A 20,493-nucleotide genomic window follows, 5' to 3' on the forward strand; every position below is an offset into this window, starting at 1 on the left:
TCCTGTAGCAAGATGGGCAACCAATAAATTTAATAAATAAATAAACAGTCTAAACCCAATACAGTACAAAGCAAGCACATTATGGCTTAGTTTTATGTGTAAAGTAGTTAATGAGAATTTTACAAACACTGGCCGAAGAATATTAATGAGGCATCAGGACAGAAATGAAGGAATCATTTGTAAGAAATAAGCGGGGAGAGGATTTGAGTCCTTGAGACTTGCAAGCCAATGTGCTTGTTTATCCTACAGTTTGGGCAGTAGGAAGAGAAATATTTTTCTTTTACCACTCTGAGGGAGGTGTCTCTTCTGAGAAGTAGGAGGATTAAACCAGGACCAAAAGAAGCTAAACTGGGTAAATTCACTAAGATCCCACAACTCAGGAAATCTCTCCCTTTCTGGTTTGTACAAACAAACATACATGTACAAACTAAACTAGGGAATTTTCTGTTCTTGAACAAGTCCTTGGCACATTTTTGGCTTCTGTCAAAGGATTGTGCAGCAGGTACACTTTGGGACCAATGCTGATAACTTTGCAATGACCTTCTCCTGTCCGCTTGCCTATCTGGGCCTATTTATGCAACATATTTGTGGATTTGTGAAGTCCTCACCAAGTGTGGAAAACAGGACAGACACAGGCTCTTCAGAAGATTTTGTTTTCATTTCATCTTATGGAGTAGCAAGCGAAACTGGCCACCCTCCAGTCTTGGATGTGTGGACAATCAAGGCTTGTATCAGGATGAATGCTACATTTATAGATCCTCTGAAAAAAAAAAGCCAAGAAGAAACCTGAGGTTCAAAAGTACGAAGGAAAGAGATGCCAAGGAGGCGTTCTCATCCGGAGCGCCTTCCACAAAGACGAAGCAAAACTTTCCTGCCAGCCATGGACCAGCTCCGGAGATCTCTCTTCGTTCTCCTTCAGATTCTAGCACCTTTAAGCATTATGGGACATCCTCTTCCAATACAGGTACCTTCCCATGAGGTAAGTCCAGGCAAAGGGGTGAACAAATGTAAGCCCCAAAAGATGCCTTGATGTTGCTGTGCTGTTTTTGTAGCATTTTCCCCCATCTTTTTTTTTTTTATGTTTAGCAAATGGAAATGGTGGTGGTGGGAATAAGGTCACTGGAGGCAGCAATGCTCAATGGTTCTTCAACCACTGTGAAATCCTGAGTTTTGCTCCTCACTTTGTAGAAAGCAATAGGAACGAATGGCTGGAGAAAGGAGAAATCTAGCTGTGTTCTGCAATAACTTGCCAAGGATTCTACAGTAAAGCATTGATGGAAAATAGCAGGTGGATGTCTCTTTGCAGAACTCAGAGGGCAAAGCACAGAGGAAACATTTGAGTTACAGAGAATGCTTCATGAGCACAAGGGAAAGACAGACAGCCCCTCAACAGAGTGAGGGTAGTTAGGCATGATATAGGAATAATAATAAGAGCCTTTCCATTCAGCTGGATAGAGCATTCTGAATTACTTCAAAACTTGTGGTTTTTTTTCTACCAGAAGCAAATAAATCCTTGACTTATTTAACAGGATCAAAAACATGCCACTTTTAACAAAGCCATTCCATAGTTTCGAAGGTGTTTTCACTCCTGTTCTATTTCTTCTGCTGGAAAGCCTTTGACTTTAGATCTCTAGTCCACCCAGGAATATTTCGTGTGAAGTTACACTCTAGGTAAGCTATGAACTGTTGAAGATGTGGCCTGCTAACTTCAATGGAACAATACCAGCCATAAAAGGTAAAGGTAAAGGTTCCCCTCGCACATACATGCTAGTTGTTGCCGACTCTAGGGGGTGGTGCTCATCTCCGTTTCAAAGCCGAACAGCCAGCGCTGTCTGAAGATGTCTCCGTGGTCATGTGGCCGGCATGATTCAATGCCAAAGGCGCATGGAACACTGTTACCTTCCCACCAAGGTGGTCCCTATTTTTTCTACTTGCATTTTTATGTGCTTTCAAAACTGCTAGGTTGGCAGAAGCTGGGACAAGTAACGGGAGCTCACCCCGTTACACGCCATACCAGCCATACCAGCCATAGAAGCAGTCTATTATGGACTGCTGGGATCCGTGATGGCGAACCTATGGCATGCGTGCTAGAGGTGGCACGCAGAGCCCTATCTGTGGGCATGTGCACTATTGCCAGCTGCTCTTCCGGGTTCCATCATGCGCATGCTGGAATCTGGAAGAAAGCAGCTGGCCGGCACACATGTGCGCCGGACCAGCTGGCCGGCGCGCAGGCATGCAATGGAACCCGGATGAGCAGCTGGATGCCGCACGCATGCGCGCCGGCCAGCTGCTCTTTTTCGGGTTCTGGTGCTCCAGTTTCAGCGGTGCTGAAAAGGTTAACCATCACTGGCTTGGATCATTCCTTTTTAAACTGGACCTTCATTGTTGCTAGCAGGAAAGAGAAACCCAATTTTGCTGAGTTCCAAGCAGTCACTGGTATGGTTTGGTTCGGTTCCAGGTCCATGGCAGCTGCAGTTCACTGCCGTCCAAAGTTTAAAGGACCCAAGTCCACAGCAGGTGCAGTCTATGAATAGCAATATTTGGGACTACTGTAAGACCATTTGAACTATAAAAAGCAAAGAATATTATGAAACAGAATAGCATAGTGTTGAAAAAAAATCATGTATTAATATTCTTTCATCTCACATCATTTACTAACTTGCTTCCCAGAAAATAAGTTATGGTTGAATTCATAATTTTGATCTGTGATTTGTTTGACATAGGTCATTAAAAACAACACAGGTGTAGTAACTCTGTGGGAAGCATGTAAGCACATGGTAAAGTTTTGGATTTCTTAGGAAAAGGAAGAAATTTATTATCCACAGTCTGTCTGTCTGTCTGTCTGTCTATCTATCATCTATCATTTGATTTCTATAGCTACCTGTCTCAGCACATTATTCTCGGCGACTTTTGATTTTCCAATTGATTTCCTCCCCATAAATTCAAGGTAAAGGATGGTTTTGGCACAATGCTCTGCATGACCCTATGTTCTAAAGAAGTAAGAGGACAGAACAATCATACCACATATGTACATAGGAAAGTTTTCAAAAAAAGATAGTTCCCATCACTGGAAAACACTCTGGATTTCTAAATTTGTAATGATCCGATACATTTTAAATGGTGGTGTTTTTTTTCATTTTTAAGACTGATTTGAGCCTTAATGGAAATTAATGGTGCTAAATGCTTTCAATATTTGTAATTTCCTCACATCCCTGTTTACATCCAGTTCTGTCTCATATGTTCCACACACAAACCCCAATTTCAGTCAAAACAAGAATAAAATGAGAGAAGCAAATGTTAATGCAATGGGAGTATTTACAGAGCAATCCTATCGGAATTACTCAAAAGGGCCAGGGACATAGCTCAGTAAGAAAGCCCCTCTCTTGCATAATGAATATCCCAAGTTCAAATCCATCCAACTCTCAGTAGGATTTTAAAATGTCCTTCTTGAACTCTTGGGCAACAGCTGCCTCACTGTGTTGACCATATTATTATTATTTATTAAATTTACATTAAATTTAATATGCACCAGCTGATACAACATAGGGCAGATTCCTACTCTCGGCAGGTAAGCTCATCACAGAAATGGTGCCAGAAATACAGAATATAATCTAACATGAGGAGAATTATTACTTTCACAGAAGACTACAGGCCATAGATAAACCAGAATCCTGAAGCCCCCTTACACTGAATAGATTATTTCTTTTTGAAGTATCTTGATGATGAGATATCAAATTATGATTGTCTTTTCTACTAAAGCTTTTCTACTAAAGTCCACAGCTACTAATTGGCAGCAGAGAGTTAGATGGTTTTGAATCTCTTGAATGCAATCTAATGGGAACTGGATTACTGTAGTCCATATATGCTATACTTAGTCAGACTGAAAGGTCCATATCACAAAAATCTACACATATTTCAGCATGGTCTAGTTGGCATGAATTGTGTAAGGCAGTTGCAGTTTCATTGTAAAAAAAAGTTAAGTGAGAGAAATACAAATGATCTCTATAGAATAATATTACTATCTCTGAAAATCATGCTCTATAAATTGGCAGACTGTAATAGGAAAGAACTAACAATTGTCTTTATCTTGTTTTATTTTTTTCTTTTTGGAGGGATTAAATTCTGGCTTTCCCAATTTCTAGCCCACCATCTGGAAGTGCTCATGAAAGCATAACAAAAGCTAGACAGGAACAAAGTCATACCCAGCCTAGCATTCTGTTTTTCACAACAGCCAATGATATGTTGGCTGAAAAACATAAGAAATGAAAGCCTGACCGAGAACCATTACTCTCTTTATAAAGTTTTCTTTTCTTTTTCTTTTGTAACAACAGGCACATTGTTCCATGTTTGGATTTAACTAGGGCTAACAGACCTTGTTTGCAAGAATTTGGATAGCCACTAGATGTTAGCAAAGAGCTACAGAACCTCTTTGATGCCATCTATAGTGGTCTGGATTTTTGCAGCCATTATCATGATAATTAATTATCAGCCATTCTTTCAAAAACCATTGGAACTGGCTTCTGATGCTTCTGAACATGGTTAGGGAAGCTTAGGACAGCAAAATTTTAAATTATGTCTTTATGTCCTAGAAACAACAAAAAAGAGGGGGGAAGGCTATTACTGGCAGAGGGAGGGAGGGAGGGAGCAAGGAAGGAAGGAAGGAAGGAAGGAAGGAAGGAAGGAAGGAAGGAAGGAAGGAAGGAAGGATGGATGCTGGATATGGTAGGAAGTATCTAGAGAGAACTAAGAAGTGGAAGAACTAAGAAACAAGAGGGCATGTATTACCAGCTTTGGCCTCTGGAAATCACTCAGCAATATCCATCCATTTGGAATACTTCAAACAGAGGTGGGTTTCAGCAGGTTCTGACCAGTTCTGGAGAACCGGTAGCGGAAATTTTGAGTAGTTCGGAGACCCAGTAATAAAAATTCTGACTGGTCTCACCCCCATATATTTTCTGCCTCCCAAGTCCCAGCTGATTGGGAGGAAATGGGGATTTTTGCAGTAACCTTCCCCTGGAGTGGAGAGGGAATGGAGATTTTACAGTATCCTTCCCCTGCTACGCCCACCAAAACACGCCCACCAAGCCATGCCACACCCACCAAGCCACACCCACAGAACCTGTAGTAAAAAAATTTGAAACCCACCACTGATTTCAAAACTGTATTATGTGAAAGAAAATCACTATCTATTTTTCTTCTACAGAGGTCTATACGTCAAGTGAAAGCTCCCCAAAGCAAGGTAGGCAATCTTCTGATTTACCAGTTGATTTTATTAATGATTTTTCATCATAATCTAATCTGGTAGGTACGAGCGATTTTACTGCTGTTTCATCAAAATCTAGGGAGAGTCCTTTAGCCAGTGCTTATAAGCAGGATAAAGTTGGAGCTTTACAGAGCAATCCTATACATAATCCTTTAGAGGTCCTGTGGAGGTCCTGTATTGAGACATGCTGCCCAATAAGTAAAGCTGGGAATATAGTCTCTCAGCATATATTTACAAAATAGTTTGATACCAGGTGTGTTTGATGATTCCAATCAAGATCTTCCTCATCCACTGCAAACCGATAGCCTGAATGATATTAACTGGATATTATGCAGAATCCAAATTAACAAAGACTTTTTGTCAGGAGAATAGAACCGGCACATACCAGTGGTATCATTCAACCACACTTTTTTTTTATCCTGAGTTCAATTAATTAAACACACGCCTAGTATACATACCTGCTGCTCCCCCAAAATAATTAAAGAACCACTAGGCAGGTCAAATCACCTTGGCAGTTTTGGCAACACCCAGAATCACACTATCTGAGAATACAGGGTACACATTCCCCCAAGGAAGAGTGCAGCATTTCAGCAGGTCTTGTGCCATAGAACACAAGGCTTCCTTCCGTCATATTTTTTTCGAACCTGGTCAGGCTGGTAGGCAGTAGAATGCTTAGCCTAGTATCTACAACTAATCAGATTCAGAAGTTACGTTCTATGCTGCAGAGCCTGGGCAGTGAGTTCTAAAAGAGACTTGCTTTTTCCATCCACTCTTTCTCTAGCTCTTTTTCTTGGAGGATTTAGGTGGGCAAAATGGCTTAACCGACTGGGATTACGCGGATTCCCTTCATACAGCCAAGCAGGGTAACTTTAACTCTCTGTATTGTTGTCCCCAATTTGGGTCTGAGCCTGGTGCCGAAGCCGATGATGGACGCCAGACACGAGGTGCAGGTTTTCTGATTGCTTTTTATTGGAGTTCTCCTGGCCAAAATGCCAAGAACCAAGAACAAAGGATTAAGAAAGCTCTATACGTTTTCACTAAAAGAGAAGGCGGGACAAGGCGAGATAATAAGAAATATCATCTAATAAACATTTTTGTAATAATTTTACAATTTGTTCTATTGGTCTCTAGCTGTCCCTATTCCTAACCCTTGGCTAATGAATAGCCAGGAATTATCTAATATACATTTTATTGGCTGCAGGCCATCACTATTCCTAATTGTTAGCGAGATCTGCAAGTTGTTAGATTTCTAACTACCCAGAATTGTTACAAGATTTACACATGCATATTTCCTGTAGATAAGCATTCTTTGCTCTTGCCAGGCACACTCCCCAATTACAGGCTTCCTGATTTACTTTCAAGTGTGTGTCATGACCCGGTTTTATTTTAGCATACAGCCCATCAGTATGTCCCACAATGCACAAGCAGTTGCTGTCATTGACCCAATTAAGCATGTTGTGGGAGCAGAGCATGTGTGTGTGAATGTTCCTTTGTTTAAGTGGATTTCTCAAGAGGATATGAAAGAATGAAGAAAAATGGAAATCATTACGGGAATCTTTCCCTCTGAGTTTGTGAAAACTTAACTGCTCAATCCGTGAGTATCCAGTTTTGAAAGTGAACTTGATCATCAGTAGTCAATTCATATATTAATCAGTCTATTTTCACCACGTTTCTAGGTGCTTTCTTCAACCACACTACATGCATTTATTTATTAGTAACATTTATATAGTTGCTCATTTTATACCAAACTCTGGGTGTCTTCCAATCAAGAATTAAAGCAATATCAGTAATAAAATGATATAAATAAAACCATCATATAACTATTCAAACCATAAACATTAAAAACAAAAGCCAAGTTACGCTTCCAGCATGCAGTCACCTCATCCTATCCTAGCATCTGGGCTTCAGGGCTTTCGGGAAGGCTAGGAAAGTAGAGGCCTGCTCAGGGGCCAGAGCGTTCCACTCTGGACAGCTACAAAAAAGGCACCCTTCCTAGCTTCCATAAGGTGACAATGTTTAAGGGAAGGAATTAGGAGTGTGATTTCTGTCTAATCTGGTAGTACTAGTAGATGTTCTTAGGGGCAGGTAACCTGGTATTTCAGGGTACTGTTTTATTTAATGGAATTGGGACTCCACATATAAACAGGCCTTCCCTGTTTGAATCATTCTTAGAGTTCTTTCTGCGATTCTCCACCTAGCCTTCAAAACGATTTAGAGAATTCTCTCAAGTTTCATGCTTAAGTCTGAATGGATGCTTTGGACCATTTTCTGACCAACTTTATCGTTTCTCTCCTCAGCTCGTAATTTCAAGTTTCTTTGTGCGTGCGACAATTGTGTCCCGCTATGCCTCCACACGAGTGTGGCTTTCCATGAGTAACCCTCATCCTGAGGCCAAAGAAGCTACCTTTGACTTGGACCTGCCCCGTTCTGCCTTCATCTCCAACTTTACTATGTGAGTCTAGGCCAGGGAAAGACATCTGTGTATTCTTTGAATGGAGATGCTCTTTGTTTGAATTAATTGGTAGATTTTACCATTCAGAAGGAGGCAATGCTGTGTTAGACGAACAAGTAGTAAACCATCTTCATACGTTGAATAGATTCAGCCAAGGCCCATTCAGTGGACATTTTTATTAATGTTCTGTACAGAACATAACCTCCAGACAAAATAACCTCTACTGCAAATAGTCCAATACATTGAATACCTGCTGTTCCAGTGAATCTTGCATGAACTATTGTTCAGGGAGTTAGAATAAGAAATAAAGCTATTATATTTGGATGGCTAAAAAAAACTCGGATAGATGGGAGCAAAGAGTTAAGCTCTGTACACATATTTTCGTGACCTAGTGATTATCCATAATTTTGCAGCTCATGCATGGCAATCTCTTGCAAAAAAATTGCTAAAAAGTAAAAGCAGAGGGGGGAAGGTGGTAGCAGTAGGAGCCATGACAATTCTAGTTTGTATAAATCAGCAGTCAGTTGATTAGCAGATAGTAAAGCTTACTGTTCACAACAAGATAGCAAGCAGTATCACCCGTTACCATCTGCAGATGAAACTGGGCTAAAACTTGGCAAATTGAGCAGAAGCCTCCACCAAAGGGGTTTGTATGTGAATAAAAATGAACAGCTTCAAAGTCCTACAACTGAGACTGTTTAGGAACAGGCCTTTAAGCAACCACCTGTGTAGTTGGTGACTTATCTCTCCCTCTGGAAGAGGTAAGAGTTTACAATGCCATGCAACAATTGAACATGTTATTTGCATGATTAATTGGTGGTGGGGGGGAGAGGAGAAATCAAAATCTGGTAGGTGCACTGTTGTGATCAAAGCCCCAGCTCTCTATATATAATGAAGTCACACACGGGTGTGACTTCACGGCTTAGAGAAAAGAGATGGGCTCCTATTTCAATGCTACATCTGCTATCTTGCAGGCATTGATCCATTCCATGGATGGCACTGGTAATACAGATAGTCCTCAACTTACAAGCATTCATTTAATGACTGTTCAAAGTTACAATGACACTGAAAAAGTGATTTATGACCTTTTTTGGGCTTATGAGCATTGTGGCTTCCCCATGGTCACGTTATCAAAATTCAGATGCTTGGCAACTGACTCATATTTATGACGGTTGCAGTGTCCTGGGGATATCTGATCCGCTTTTGCGACCTTCTGACAAGGAAAGTCAATGGGGAAGCCAGGTTCATTTAACAACTTGTTAAAAAGGTAAAGGTAAAGGTTCCCCTCGCACATATGTGCTAGTTGTTGCCGACTCTAGGGGGCAGTGCTCATCTCCGTTTCAAAGCCGAAGAGCCAGCGCTGTCCGAAGACGTCTCCGTGGTCATGTGGCCGGCATGACTCAACGCCAAAGGCGCACGAAACACTGTTACCTTCCCACCAAAGGTGGTCCCTATTTTTTCTACTTGCATTTTTACGTGCTTTCGAAACTGCTAGGTTGGCAGAAGCTGGGACAAGTAACGGGAGCTCACCCCGTTACACGGAGCCACTAGGGATTTGAACCACTGAATTGCCGACCTTTCGATCAACAAGCTCAACGTCCTAGCCCCTGAGCCACCGCGTCTTGTTACTAACTTAATAACTGCAGTGATTCACTGAACAAGAAAGGTCATAAAATGCAGCAAAACTCATTTAACAATGTCTTGCTTAGCAACAGGACTCGATTGTGGTTGTAAGTCGAGGACTATCTATAATGTAACATCACAACACAGTATGAAGGGCAGAGCTTGCATTGCAATGTTATGATCTGTAGAGCTTCTCAGTCATTCGGGTCGTGGTTGTCCCAAAGGTGCTTTTTCAGGAGACAACTGGACTTCCTTGTTTTTTCTTTTGAAGATATTTCGCTTCTTATTCAAGAAGCTTCATCTCTGACAGGCTAGTTCTATCCTGTCAGAGCTGAAGAGGCTTCTTGGATGAGAAGCGAAACATCTTCAAAAGAAAAAACAAGAAAATCCAGTTGCCTCCTGAAAAAGCACCTTTGGGGCGTAATGTCATGATGCTCATGTCATTATTTATCCTCACTGTAGTTAGGAATGGATTCCTATGAGTATTATTTATTTATTTATTTATTTATTTATTTATTTATTTAGTCACACAGTATATGTAAGCATAAGCATGAAATAATTATACAATATATAAGCATATATATGAGTATGAGTATGTAATAACTATATTAATTGGATATAACGAAAGGAAACAATAGGACAGGAACGGTAGGCACAATTGTGCTCTTATGCAACCCCCTTACAGACCTCTTATATATACGCTCTCTACTGTACATAGACTATTTTAGACACCAATTCAAAATCATATTGAATCTGGAAGGAGCAGGGAATGCACATGTACATTCATTCATGCGTAGGTGCATCTATCAGGATGAGGAGAATGTATTTATACGTATATTTAAAGAATTGACCAAAAAAAACCCCAAGAAGAGCAAAGGTTTTGGTAGAAATGGCAAAGTTGCTTGGTGCCATTTTTTACTCTTCTGGGTACCCATTAGGAAGATAGGCACAGCTTGTTCCTGAGGCTATGGAAAGTTTGTTTTCCTTCACTACCATGGCAAGCAAGACCGATTCCTAACCACAATAGATGGATTTGCAGTGGGAGGGTAGGAGGGGGAATGGGGCCTGCCAGGATTGGGCTACAAAATCCAGATGACTACGAGGTGCTAAATACCATTTTATGATCCAAAAATCCATATCCTTAATCCTAACATATGGGAAAGTCAGTGTCATTTTCATTGCAAAGTATTAAAAAAATATATCTCTTAGCAGTTCATTTAAACTCACAAAGTTGGGGTGCTCTTTGGAGAGTGGGAGGGTTACCAGCATACCAGCAGTATGTTTGCCCTATTATTGCAGGTCCCAGTCCATGTAACGGTTTGTACCGACACCCACCTTTGTCTCATCATTATAAAAACATGTGCTGCAGCAATGCCTTTGGGCTTTGCGGTTGAACCTTGAAGATATCCAGGAACATGCCGTGAAACTCATTTTCCCTGCTTCCAAAATAACCCTTCCTGCCTTTGCTTCCTCTTCCAAGCTGAAATCTAAAATGGCATCACCTCTTTGCTCTTTAAAGCATTATGGATCAGGACTGGTCCTGGAAGCTAAAAATGGATGCCAGGTCTCTGGTCCCAGAGCGGGGCATTTTTAAGAAACTAGAGCAAGCAAAAGCAGAAGGCAGCAGCAATGTGGGCATCCTGGCTTGTCGTTATAATAAAAAAAGCCTATAACTTTTAAAAATTCTTTCTTGTGATGTTCTCTGTGCTCAGGGCCATAGCGGAAAGGAGATTTGATGGCAGATGTTTCTTGTTCTGTTCCAATGCACTAGAACCATGAACGAGAAGATCTATGTGGCTGAAGTGAAGGAAAAGCACCAAGCTAAGAAGATGTATGAGGAAGCCCGCAGGCAGGGAAGGACAGCAGCTCATGTTGGCACCAAGTAAGAGTTTCCCGAAGAATTCGGCCTCTTCTTGTCTCAGACCTTCCTCCAAAGATAGCCACTAAGATCGGGTGGAGGGAAAATTCTACGAACAGGAAGATCGGCAGCTTTGTCACAGGCAGAGGAAGGGTGTGGAATGAGTTGCTCTGCCAGCTGGCAAACAGCATCATACTGAACAACACGTTTCTCTATTTCCTAGGGATCGAGAAATAGAAAAATTCAGAATGTCCACCAGTGTGGAAGCAGGAGGAAAAGTGGCCTTTGAGCTGACCTATGAAGAATTGCTTCAGCGACATTTGGGGAAGTATCAGCAAGCTATCAGCATCCGTCCCCAGCAGTTGGTGAGGAACCTCACAGTAGAAGTGAGCATCTCTGAGAGAACTGGCATCGACCATGTCCAGGTCTTGCCCCTTCGCACAAGTCGACTGATGACCAATACTCTTCAAGGTAAGCGTTCATCCTTCTCCTCAGATAAGTGGAGTTGTGGTCCAGAATCACAAAGAAATATATTTGCATTTCAACTTTGAAGAGCAGCGAAATTTCACAATAGGTGGTCCTTCAAAAGCTAAGCAGGAAAATCCCAGGCTTATGAGTTAAACTAAGAAAAGTTAAAAATTATCCTAAAGAAGGGAAGAGAGTAGCAAGCTATTCTGTATTATTACAGAGAAAGTTACATGGGATTGTTGTCCATATAGTCATCATGAGTTTAGCACTCAGCTTAATGTCTCACTTTCAATGACTCTGCTGTGGCTCAGTGCAGTCCCTTCTCTTATGGATACCTACCCAGGTTTAGATAAAGATTTGATTACCTACCAGCTTGCAAACCCTCCTAACTCCATTCATAATAACTTCAGCATTCATTTCAGTTACCACATTTGAACCTCATCTGTGTTGCTTAAGATTTACATCCCCATCTCCTCATTTGGAAGGATCTCAGGAAGTAAGGGGCATACATAAGTGTACCTGTGTGCCTACCGTCCCTGTCCTAATATTCCTTTTAACTTATGCTTTTCATGTATCTAAATTATGTTTATATTTTTACCTGTTATCTTATATATATGATTGACAAATAAAATAAATAAAAGTAAACAGGCATCCCTGAGAGTCTACGTTCTACTCAAGTGTCATGAGAAGGGGTGGTGGTATCTATAATCCTGGCTGCTTTCCTATCCATTCCAAGACTTAGGGAATCATCCACACATGCTCGTGTCTTGCTTGACTTCTCTCTTGATTCAATGAGTAGCTGTAGAAGGTCTGAAGTGACTTGAGTGAAAAGCCTTGACGTGAAATGAAACCAAGGCAGGTCAAGTCACCTATACATCAATTAATTCCTGCATGATCTGAGGCAACCCTTGACCCTTCTGATAAATCTGCTGTTCTGTCTTCTCAGGTGAAGCTGATATGCCACCATCAACTCGAGTTGAGAAAGGACGGCACTGCGCTTGGATTATCTTCACCCCAACCCTCCAAGAACAGGAAGCCTTCTCCAGCTCAGGAATCGTGGGTGATTTTGTGGTGCAGTATGATGTGGCCATGCCAGATGTTGCAGGAGACGTACAGGTTAGGGGCGAGGCTACATGAACATATAATAAATGGAAAATTATGTAATTATATAATAAATAGAATAAAAGGAACATTCTGGGTATCAAGATTGTCTTAAAAAGTGGAAGCATGATAGAAGCAATCCAAGAAGAGTGTTGTGGGAACATAAGAACTGCCCCACTGGAACAAACTCTACGTCCATTTAGGCCAATGTTCCAGAATCAGATACCAGTATCCAGGGGTGAAATGCTCCCAATTCAGACCGGATCGTCTGATCCGGTAGCGATCTTGGCTGGTGGTTCGGAGGATCGGTAGCAACCGTGGTGCAAAGCTCTGCCCACTGGCCTGGCTATCATTATTTCCTGGTTTTAACCAGGAAGTAATGTTGTCAGCCTCCACTCCAATTTTCATATAGTTTTGAATGATTATATCAGTAGATAGAATGTAAAATGTTTATTTCTGTATTATAAACTGTTAAGGAAGTGAGATGTATCATACCTCCGTCCAGGGTGAGGGAAAGGAGCCTATTATGAGTGTCGGCTGACATAACAGGTGGGAGGGATGATTAACTACTGAGTGTTATCAGCGCGCGCTTTTCTAACCGACACTTCATTCCTAAGTTGACTGACATCCAGAGACCTGTGGAAGAAGATTACCACGAGGGGCCGTGAAGGAGTTGGCATTGGACCAGACCAGCCTGACCTCCTGGAGGAGGAGGGACAATTGGGGGGATATGATATGTTAGCCATATTTTGTCTCAGTTCCAGCTTTGCTTGGCTGCTATCAAGACTGTAAAAGTAAAAGTACTTGTTTTCATTCCAAATGAAGTCAAGGTGAATTCTTTCCTATTTATAGTCGGAGGTAGCCTGACATTAAGCTGGAACTCACATCATGTCTACCAACCAGGATTGCAATCGCAATACCGAGGGGGGAGAAAACCCAAATGTGATGGAAGGCCTGCTGCCGGCTGAGCTGGGGGAGGCGTCCGGAGGAATTTCTGCTGACACTTTCGACCCTGAGCTGGAAGATTGCAGAGCTCGGTGGGCAGAGCAACTAAAACTGGAAGAGGAAGGGTGGAAACCAAGCACCAAAAGCTTCCTCTGGAGTAACTAAAAGGAAAAGAAAAGGAAAAGAAAAACTTTGGAAACAGAACAAGAGATAAGGGACAAGCTCCAGTTGGAGGAAGCCTTACGTCTGTTCCGTGAAGTGAAAGTGAGGCAAGCAGCTCGCCAAAGGTATGAATCCCTATTCGGTCCTCCAGGTGGGAGGAGAAGAGGAGGAAGAGAATACAAAGGGCCAGCTAAGGGTGATTTCCAGGGTGGTGAGATTTCTGAAGAGCCAGGGCTGGAAACTCTCCCAGAGGAGGCTGAATTGGATGAGGGCGGGCGCCACCTGCTGACCAAGCAAGGCCGCAGGGAAGGAAAAAGCCAAAATTCCCCCCATATCAGAGAAATTTGATGGAAATGCGAAGGAGTTGGGACTGTTCCTGGCGAAAGTGAATGACCACATGATAGACTGGGGGGAAGATTATTGGTCACAGGCAGCACAAGTGAGAGCTGTGACTCATAATTTGACCGGAAGAGCAGCTGCGTGGTATGTGTCGTTACATACAAACCACTCCCCCTTACTGCAAAACTACGAGCATTTTATGACTGCACTGAGGAGGAGGTTTGAGGACCCCCTGGCAGAGCAAAAGGCCAAAGGTCGGATGAAAACCATCAGGCAAGGGAGGAGGCCGGTGGCTGATTATAACCAGGAGTTCAGTGATTTAGTTCCCTTGATGAGAGGGTGGTCGGAGGTGACCCTTGTAGACATTTTCAAAGATGGTCTGAATGGAGATCTCTATGAACTGTGTCGAGCACGAGCCTCTCCAACTACGCTGTATGGCTGGTACACCCTGGCAGCAGAGATGGAAATCGAGTTAGTGAAGGACCGCGGCAGAAGACAGCGCATTGGAGGGCCATCCCTTGGCCGTTTTCCAGAAGGAACTTATAGGGACGCCCCTAGATTGGAGGGAGGAAGACCACGTTCGTCTGCGTGCTACAGATGTGGAAAAGAAGGCCACCGAGCAGCCGACTGTAGGGTTAAGTTGATGCCAAGCGCGACCTCTGGTGGTGAAAAGGAACCAGTGAAGCCAGCGGCTAAGGCGCGTAAACCAGCAAAAGTGGGGGAGGCCGTTGCCAAGAAGGGCACGCCCATCAAGGAGGATGGCGAAGTGTCGACCGATACTGATGACAGCAAAACCACGTCAGAGTCCGACGAAGACCTTCTGGTGAGTTGGGCACGGGGCCCCTTGGACATTCCAGTTAATCTACACGTACCCTCTTCGGGTAATAAGGGGGAACTGCTAGCACTACTCGATTCTGGATGCACTAGATGTATGGTCAGTCCCGAACTAGTAGAAAAAATGGAACTAAGGTTGAGAACCTTAAGTAGGCCCATAGCGTTTGCCCAGTTAGATGGCTCTGTGGCAGGGGAGGCCCGCCCATTTCGTAACGGAACCCATAGAAATGATAATAGGAGACCACCGCGAAATTCTGAACTTCATAGTAGCCCCAGGAATGGACCAACCCCTGTTGTTAGGCTTGTCATGGTTGCGGAAATGGAACCCCATATTAACTGGAGAGCAGAGTCCCTCGTTTCCGTTCCAAAACCTTAAAAGGGAAAAGGAAACCCAAGAAGGGACCTACCGTGACCTTGCACCAGGATAAGTTAGGGGCAATGATTGAGCGGATAGACGGGAAGAGAATACCCAAGGAATACTGGGACTTGCGAGAAGTCTTTAGTGAGAAAGCATCAGGCGTACTTCCTCCCCATAGGCCTATTGACTGTGCCATAGACATCCTTCCGGGGTAAAGCTTCCAAAGCCAAAAGCTTATCCCATGACCCAAAAGGAATTGGGAGAACTACGTAAATTCATAGACAAAACCTAGAGCGGGCTTTATCCAACCGGCTAGGCCTCGTGTGGCGGCGCCAGTGATGTTCGGGAAAAGAAAGATGGCTCCTTTCGTCTTATAGTTGACTATAGGAACCTAAACGCAGTGTCTTGAAAACATATATCCCATGCCACTCATGAAAGATATGTTAGCACATTTAGCGAAGGAAAATTCTTCACCAAACTGGACCTGCGAGAAGCCTACTACAGAGTTCGTATAAAGAGGGGATGAATGGAAAACCGCTTTCAACTGTCCACTAGGATGTTTCCAGTTTCGAGTACTGCCATTTGGACTGCAGGGGGCGCCCGCAGTTTTTATGCAACTAATAAATGAAATACTCCATCAGCATTTATTCAAAGGGGTTCTTGTCTACCTTGACGACATACTTATCTATACAGAAACAATGGAAGAACATATTAAACTAGTAAGAGCTGTACTCAAAAAGTTATTATCTGCAGAACTATATTGCAAGCTATCCAAATGTGATTTCCATCAAACCAAAATAGACTACTTAGGGTATCGCATTTCGCTGATGGGTTAGAAATGGATCCAGAAAAAGTGAAAGCTGTCTTGGAATGGGCCCCCCCACGCACACGCAAACAACTCCAAAGTTTTTTGGGATTCGCAAATTTCTATCGTCAATTCATCCCCTCCTTTGCTCAAATTGCTTTACCAATAACTAACCTCTTAAAAACTAAAGGAGACACGAAACCCAAACCATCATTACCCCTCGAATGGACAATGGAATGTCAGGCAGCATTTGAAAAATTAAACGACTCTTTGCCGCTGAACCTATTTTAAAGCACCCTGACATGGATGTTCCTTTGTAATACAAGCTGATGCAAGTGATGTAGCAGTCGGAGCCGTCCTGCTCCAAAACAATGCTGATGGTAATTTACAACCCTGTGCTTTCACTTCTCGAAAATTGACTGAAACTGAAAGGCGATGGGCTATTTGGGAAAAGGAAGCATTTGCAGTTCATTGGGCTCTCTGGACATGGAGACAATTCTTAGAAGGTTCAAATCATCCTTTTGAAGTTTGGACTGATCACAAAAATCTAGAAGCTCTAAAGACTCTAGAGACCTTTCACCTAAACAAGCCCGCTGGGCTCAATATTTTAACCGCTTTAATTTTACTTTACATTATATTCCTGGGGGGAAAAACTTCTTAGCAGATGCTCTCTCACGTTTACCCCAATACAATTGCACTCGCTCCGAGGTGGTTCAACCAATACTTCCTGTACAACAGTTGGCGGCCCCAGCAATAACTAGAAGCCACTCCAAAGCTGACCCCTCACTCCCAGATGAACTAACCAAGTCGTTTAAAGAAGCTTTAAACACCGATGACTGGTACTTAACCCATTCCCATGAATGCACACTCCGTGATGGACTAGCTTGGATTGGAACAAAACTATATGTTCCTCTATCACTCAGAGAAACCATCCTACAACGATGCCATGATGCCAAAATGGCAGGGCATTTTGGATTTGTGAAAACTTTGCATCTTCTTAAAAGACAGTTTTGGTGGCCAAGTCTTAAAAAAGACATTCAAGCATATGTAGCAAGTTGCCCTATTTGTGCATCATCCAAAAGGCCTCCAGGAAAACCTCCTGGACTACTTCAAACTGTAGCCAGACCAGGAACCCCATGGAAAGAAATATCCATGGATTTCATAGTGGAATTACCTGAAAGTTCAGGCAATACTGTTATATGGGTTGTGACTGACCTTTTCTCCAAACAAGTCCATTTTATTCCATGTTCAAAAATACCCTCCTCAAAGACTCTAGCAAAGTTGTTTGTACAACACATTTATAGACTTCACGGAGTTCCTGATCGCATCATTTCAGATCGAGGAGTTCAATTCACTTCTCAATTTTGGAGAGAATTTTTACGACTCATTGGCTCCGCCAAGGATTAAGCTCCTCCCATCATCCTCAAACTAATGGAAGCTGTGAACGTTCGAACTCTGTACTAGAACAATATCTGCGATGTTATGTTAACTACCAGCAAGACAATTAGTCTGATCTCTTACCTTTTGCTGAAGTTGCCTACAACAACTCAATTCATAGTAGCACAGGATTTACTCCTTTAAAATAGCTTCAGGTCAAGATTTTGTTCCTATCTCGAACTCCCAAAGGAAGAAACTACTGTTTCCTCTTTGTCAGAATGGATAGATCAAATACAAAGCACATGGAAAATGACTGCATAAGCGATCGGCGGCGCTCACCGTGCGCATAAAAACAAGCAGATAAAAAGGTCCCTGAGAACAATATCAAGTGGGCGATAAGGTTTATCTTTCCACCAAATATCTTCAAACCACTCAGAAATCTAAGAAACTTGGACCCAAATATGTGGGACCTTTCCCCATAGTAAAATCATCAACCCGTGACGGTACAACTAGATTTACCAAAAACACTTAGAAGAATCCACCCCGTTTTCCATGTCAGTTTGCTGAAACCTGAACACACGTCTACTTTCCGTCCTAACCGTACACCCCCTCCTATACCAATTCTCATAGAGGGAGAACAACACTTTGAAATAAAAGAAATTTTAGATTCAAGAAAACATAGAAATAAAATTCAATATCTTATTTCCTGGAAACATTTCCCGTTATCCCAAGCTGAATGGGTGAACAAAGAAGATGTTCGTGCATCGGAAAAGATAGCACAATTCTATAAAAAATATCCTGACAAACCCTAACTTCTCTTTTTTCTTTCTAGGACTGACGTCCTTGTTGCAGGAGGGCCGAATGTCAGCCTCCACTCCAATCTTCATATAGTTTTGAATGATTATATCAGTAGATAGAATGTAAAATGTTTATTTCTGTATTATAAACTGTTAAGGAGATGAGATGTATCATACCTCCGTCCAGGGTGAGGGAAAGGAGCCTATTATGAGTGTCGGCTGACATAACAGGTGGGAGGGATGATTAACTACTGAGTGTTATCAGCGCGCGCTTTTCTAACCGACACTTCATTCCTAAGTTGACTGACATCCAGAGACCTGTGGAAGAAGATTACCACGAGGGGCCGTGAAGGAGTTGGCATTGGACCAGACCAGCCTGACCTCCTGGAGGAGGAGGGACAATTGGGGGGATATGATATGTTAGCCATATTTTGTCTCAGTTCCAGCTTTGCTTGGCTGCTATCAAGACTGTAAAAGTAAAAGTACTTGTTTTCATTCCAAATGAAGTCAAGGTGAATTCTTTCCTATTTATAGTCGGAGGTAGTCTGACAAATGTGTTTTGTACTCTCTGCACATGTGCAGAAAGGTTTTGCACATGCATAGAGGGTGTGCATGCACATATGATGCGTGCACGCACTTCCGAACCGGTAAGGAAGGTAAGTAGATTTCACCCCTGCCAGTATCCCTTGGAAGCTCAGAGGTAGGCAGAATAAAGTTCTTTTCCAATAAAAGAAGAGGAAACCTGCAATCTGTAGAAATAAGTCAAATATATCATCTCTATATAAATCTGGATGGAGAACCTGAGAGCTATATGTAGACTTTGAAACCTTTTTTTCTTCTCCTGATACTTACCAACATCAAGCGCCTGAACTCTGGCAACAAGAATCACTGAATATTGGTGGTGTGATTTCTTTTTGATACAATCAAAGGAGAGGCAGAGGAAGGATCAAACAAGTTAGCTGTTAGGATTAGAAATCTGATTTTCTCTCCCCACCGCACCAAGATTACATTCTTGAAAAGCTCTACTGGATGCCAAAGTCTACAGCTGTACATGTACAAGTGCGTATCTGCAGTTGTGGACATTCAGAGTGCAATATTGTGGTTAAAACCAAACTACATATAAGGAAATCTACAATTTAGTTATTGCATATAGAGAATTGAGAACAATGTTGAAGACAAACTAAAGACAATTGAGGGTGTGTATATATGAGAAAGGCCAGTCAAATAAATGAATAACAACTGAACAGAGAGACGTATAAGATAGAAACTGATGTTTTGCTTTGAGCTGTATAAATTTATAGCCAAATGTGGATTGACAAAAACTATGACCCTTTAAAGCAGTTTTTCCGGTCATGGCATCCCCAATGCCTGTAACCTCCAATGTATCAAGAGGACCCAACTTTGCCTAATTTATTTCAGCAAATCCTGCCTGTCCTGTCCATTGCCACTCCACCAGCAAGGACATTTTCCCCGCCATTTCTACACTTTGGTTTCTTTTTCTTTCTCTCGCAGATCTACAATGGCTACTTTGCTCACTATTTTGCCCCGAGGGGGATGCCCCTTTTGCAAAAGGATGTGGTCTTTGTTATTGACATCAGTGGCTCCATGTATGGCACCAAGCTGAAACAGGTGAGCAGCCCCAAGTTGCAGAAGGGAAAGCCCAGAGGCTGGCAAATGAAGGATGGGGAGAGAACAGAGAGAGAATTAAGAAAGAGGGAGTAGATACAAGGGGTCCTCAAGTTACAACTGGCCGTTCAGTGACCAATCAAACTTGAATGGCGATGCCCATGGTGTGGGGAAGATTGTAGCTTGACATGTAAGAGGAGTAAACGGTGAAGAAAATGAATTAACAAATGAAAAAAATAAAACTAGATATATTACATGTTTGTAAATCTAGGAGCAAGAGAAAGGATCTGAATGAAGGTGGTCTGATCTTATGAAGGGCAGGTAGATAAAGGAAAATATTTGTAGCTCAGGGTTGAAATGAGGGGTCCTTGGTGCTTTCTGAGCTTGCTTGTTTTCTTGCAAATGTTTCATTAACCAAACTAGGTAACATCATCAGTACCAGTCCTTAATGAAACGTCTGCAAAACAACAACAACAAGCAAGCTC

General features: G+C 42.3%; 1 protein-coding gene across 1 annotated transcript in view; it reads left to right on the forward strand.

Moving 5' to 3' along the window:
* Positions 1–283: 283 nt before the first annotated feature.
* The window catches only part of ITIH6 (inter-alpha-trypsin inhibitor heavy chain family member 6), a 31,909-nt gene continuing 11,699 nt past the window's right edge, over positions 284–20,493 (forward strand). Inside the window, exons 1-7 of the mRNA XM_058173428.1 lie at positions 284–979; positions 5,204–5,239; positions 7,561–7,715; positions 11,110–11,220; positions 11,420–11,667; positions 12,611–12,780; positions 19,895–20,011. Of these exons, the coding sequence (XP_058029411.1) occupies positions 815–979; positions 5,204–5,239; positions 7,561–7,715; positions 11,110–11,220; positions 11,420–11,667; positions 12,611–12,780; positions 19,895–20,011 (1,002 nt within the window). The 5' untranslated portion in view covers positions 284–814. The remainder of the gene's footprint in view (positions 980–5,203; positions 5,240–7,560; positions 7,716–11,109; positions 11,221–11,419; positions 11,668–12,610; positions 12,781–19,894; positions 20,012–20,493) is intronic.

The sequence above is a fragment of the Ahaetulla prasina genome, chromosome 2, assembly GCF_028640845.1.
Source record: "Ahaetulla prasina isolate Xishuangbanna chromosome 2, ASM2864084v1, whole genome shotgun sequence".
Taxonomy (NCBI): domain Eukaryota; kingdom Metazoa; phylum Chordata; class Lepidosauria; order Squamata; family Colubridae; genus Ahaetulla; species Ahaetulla prasina.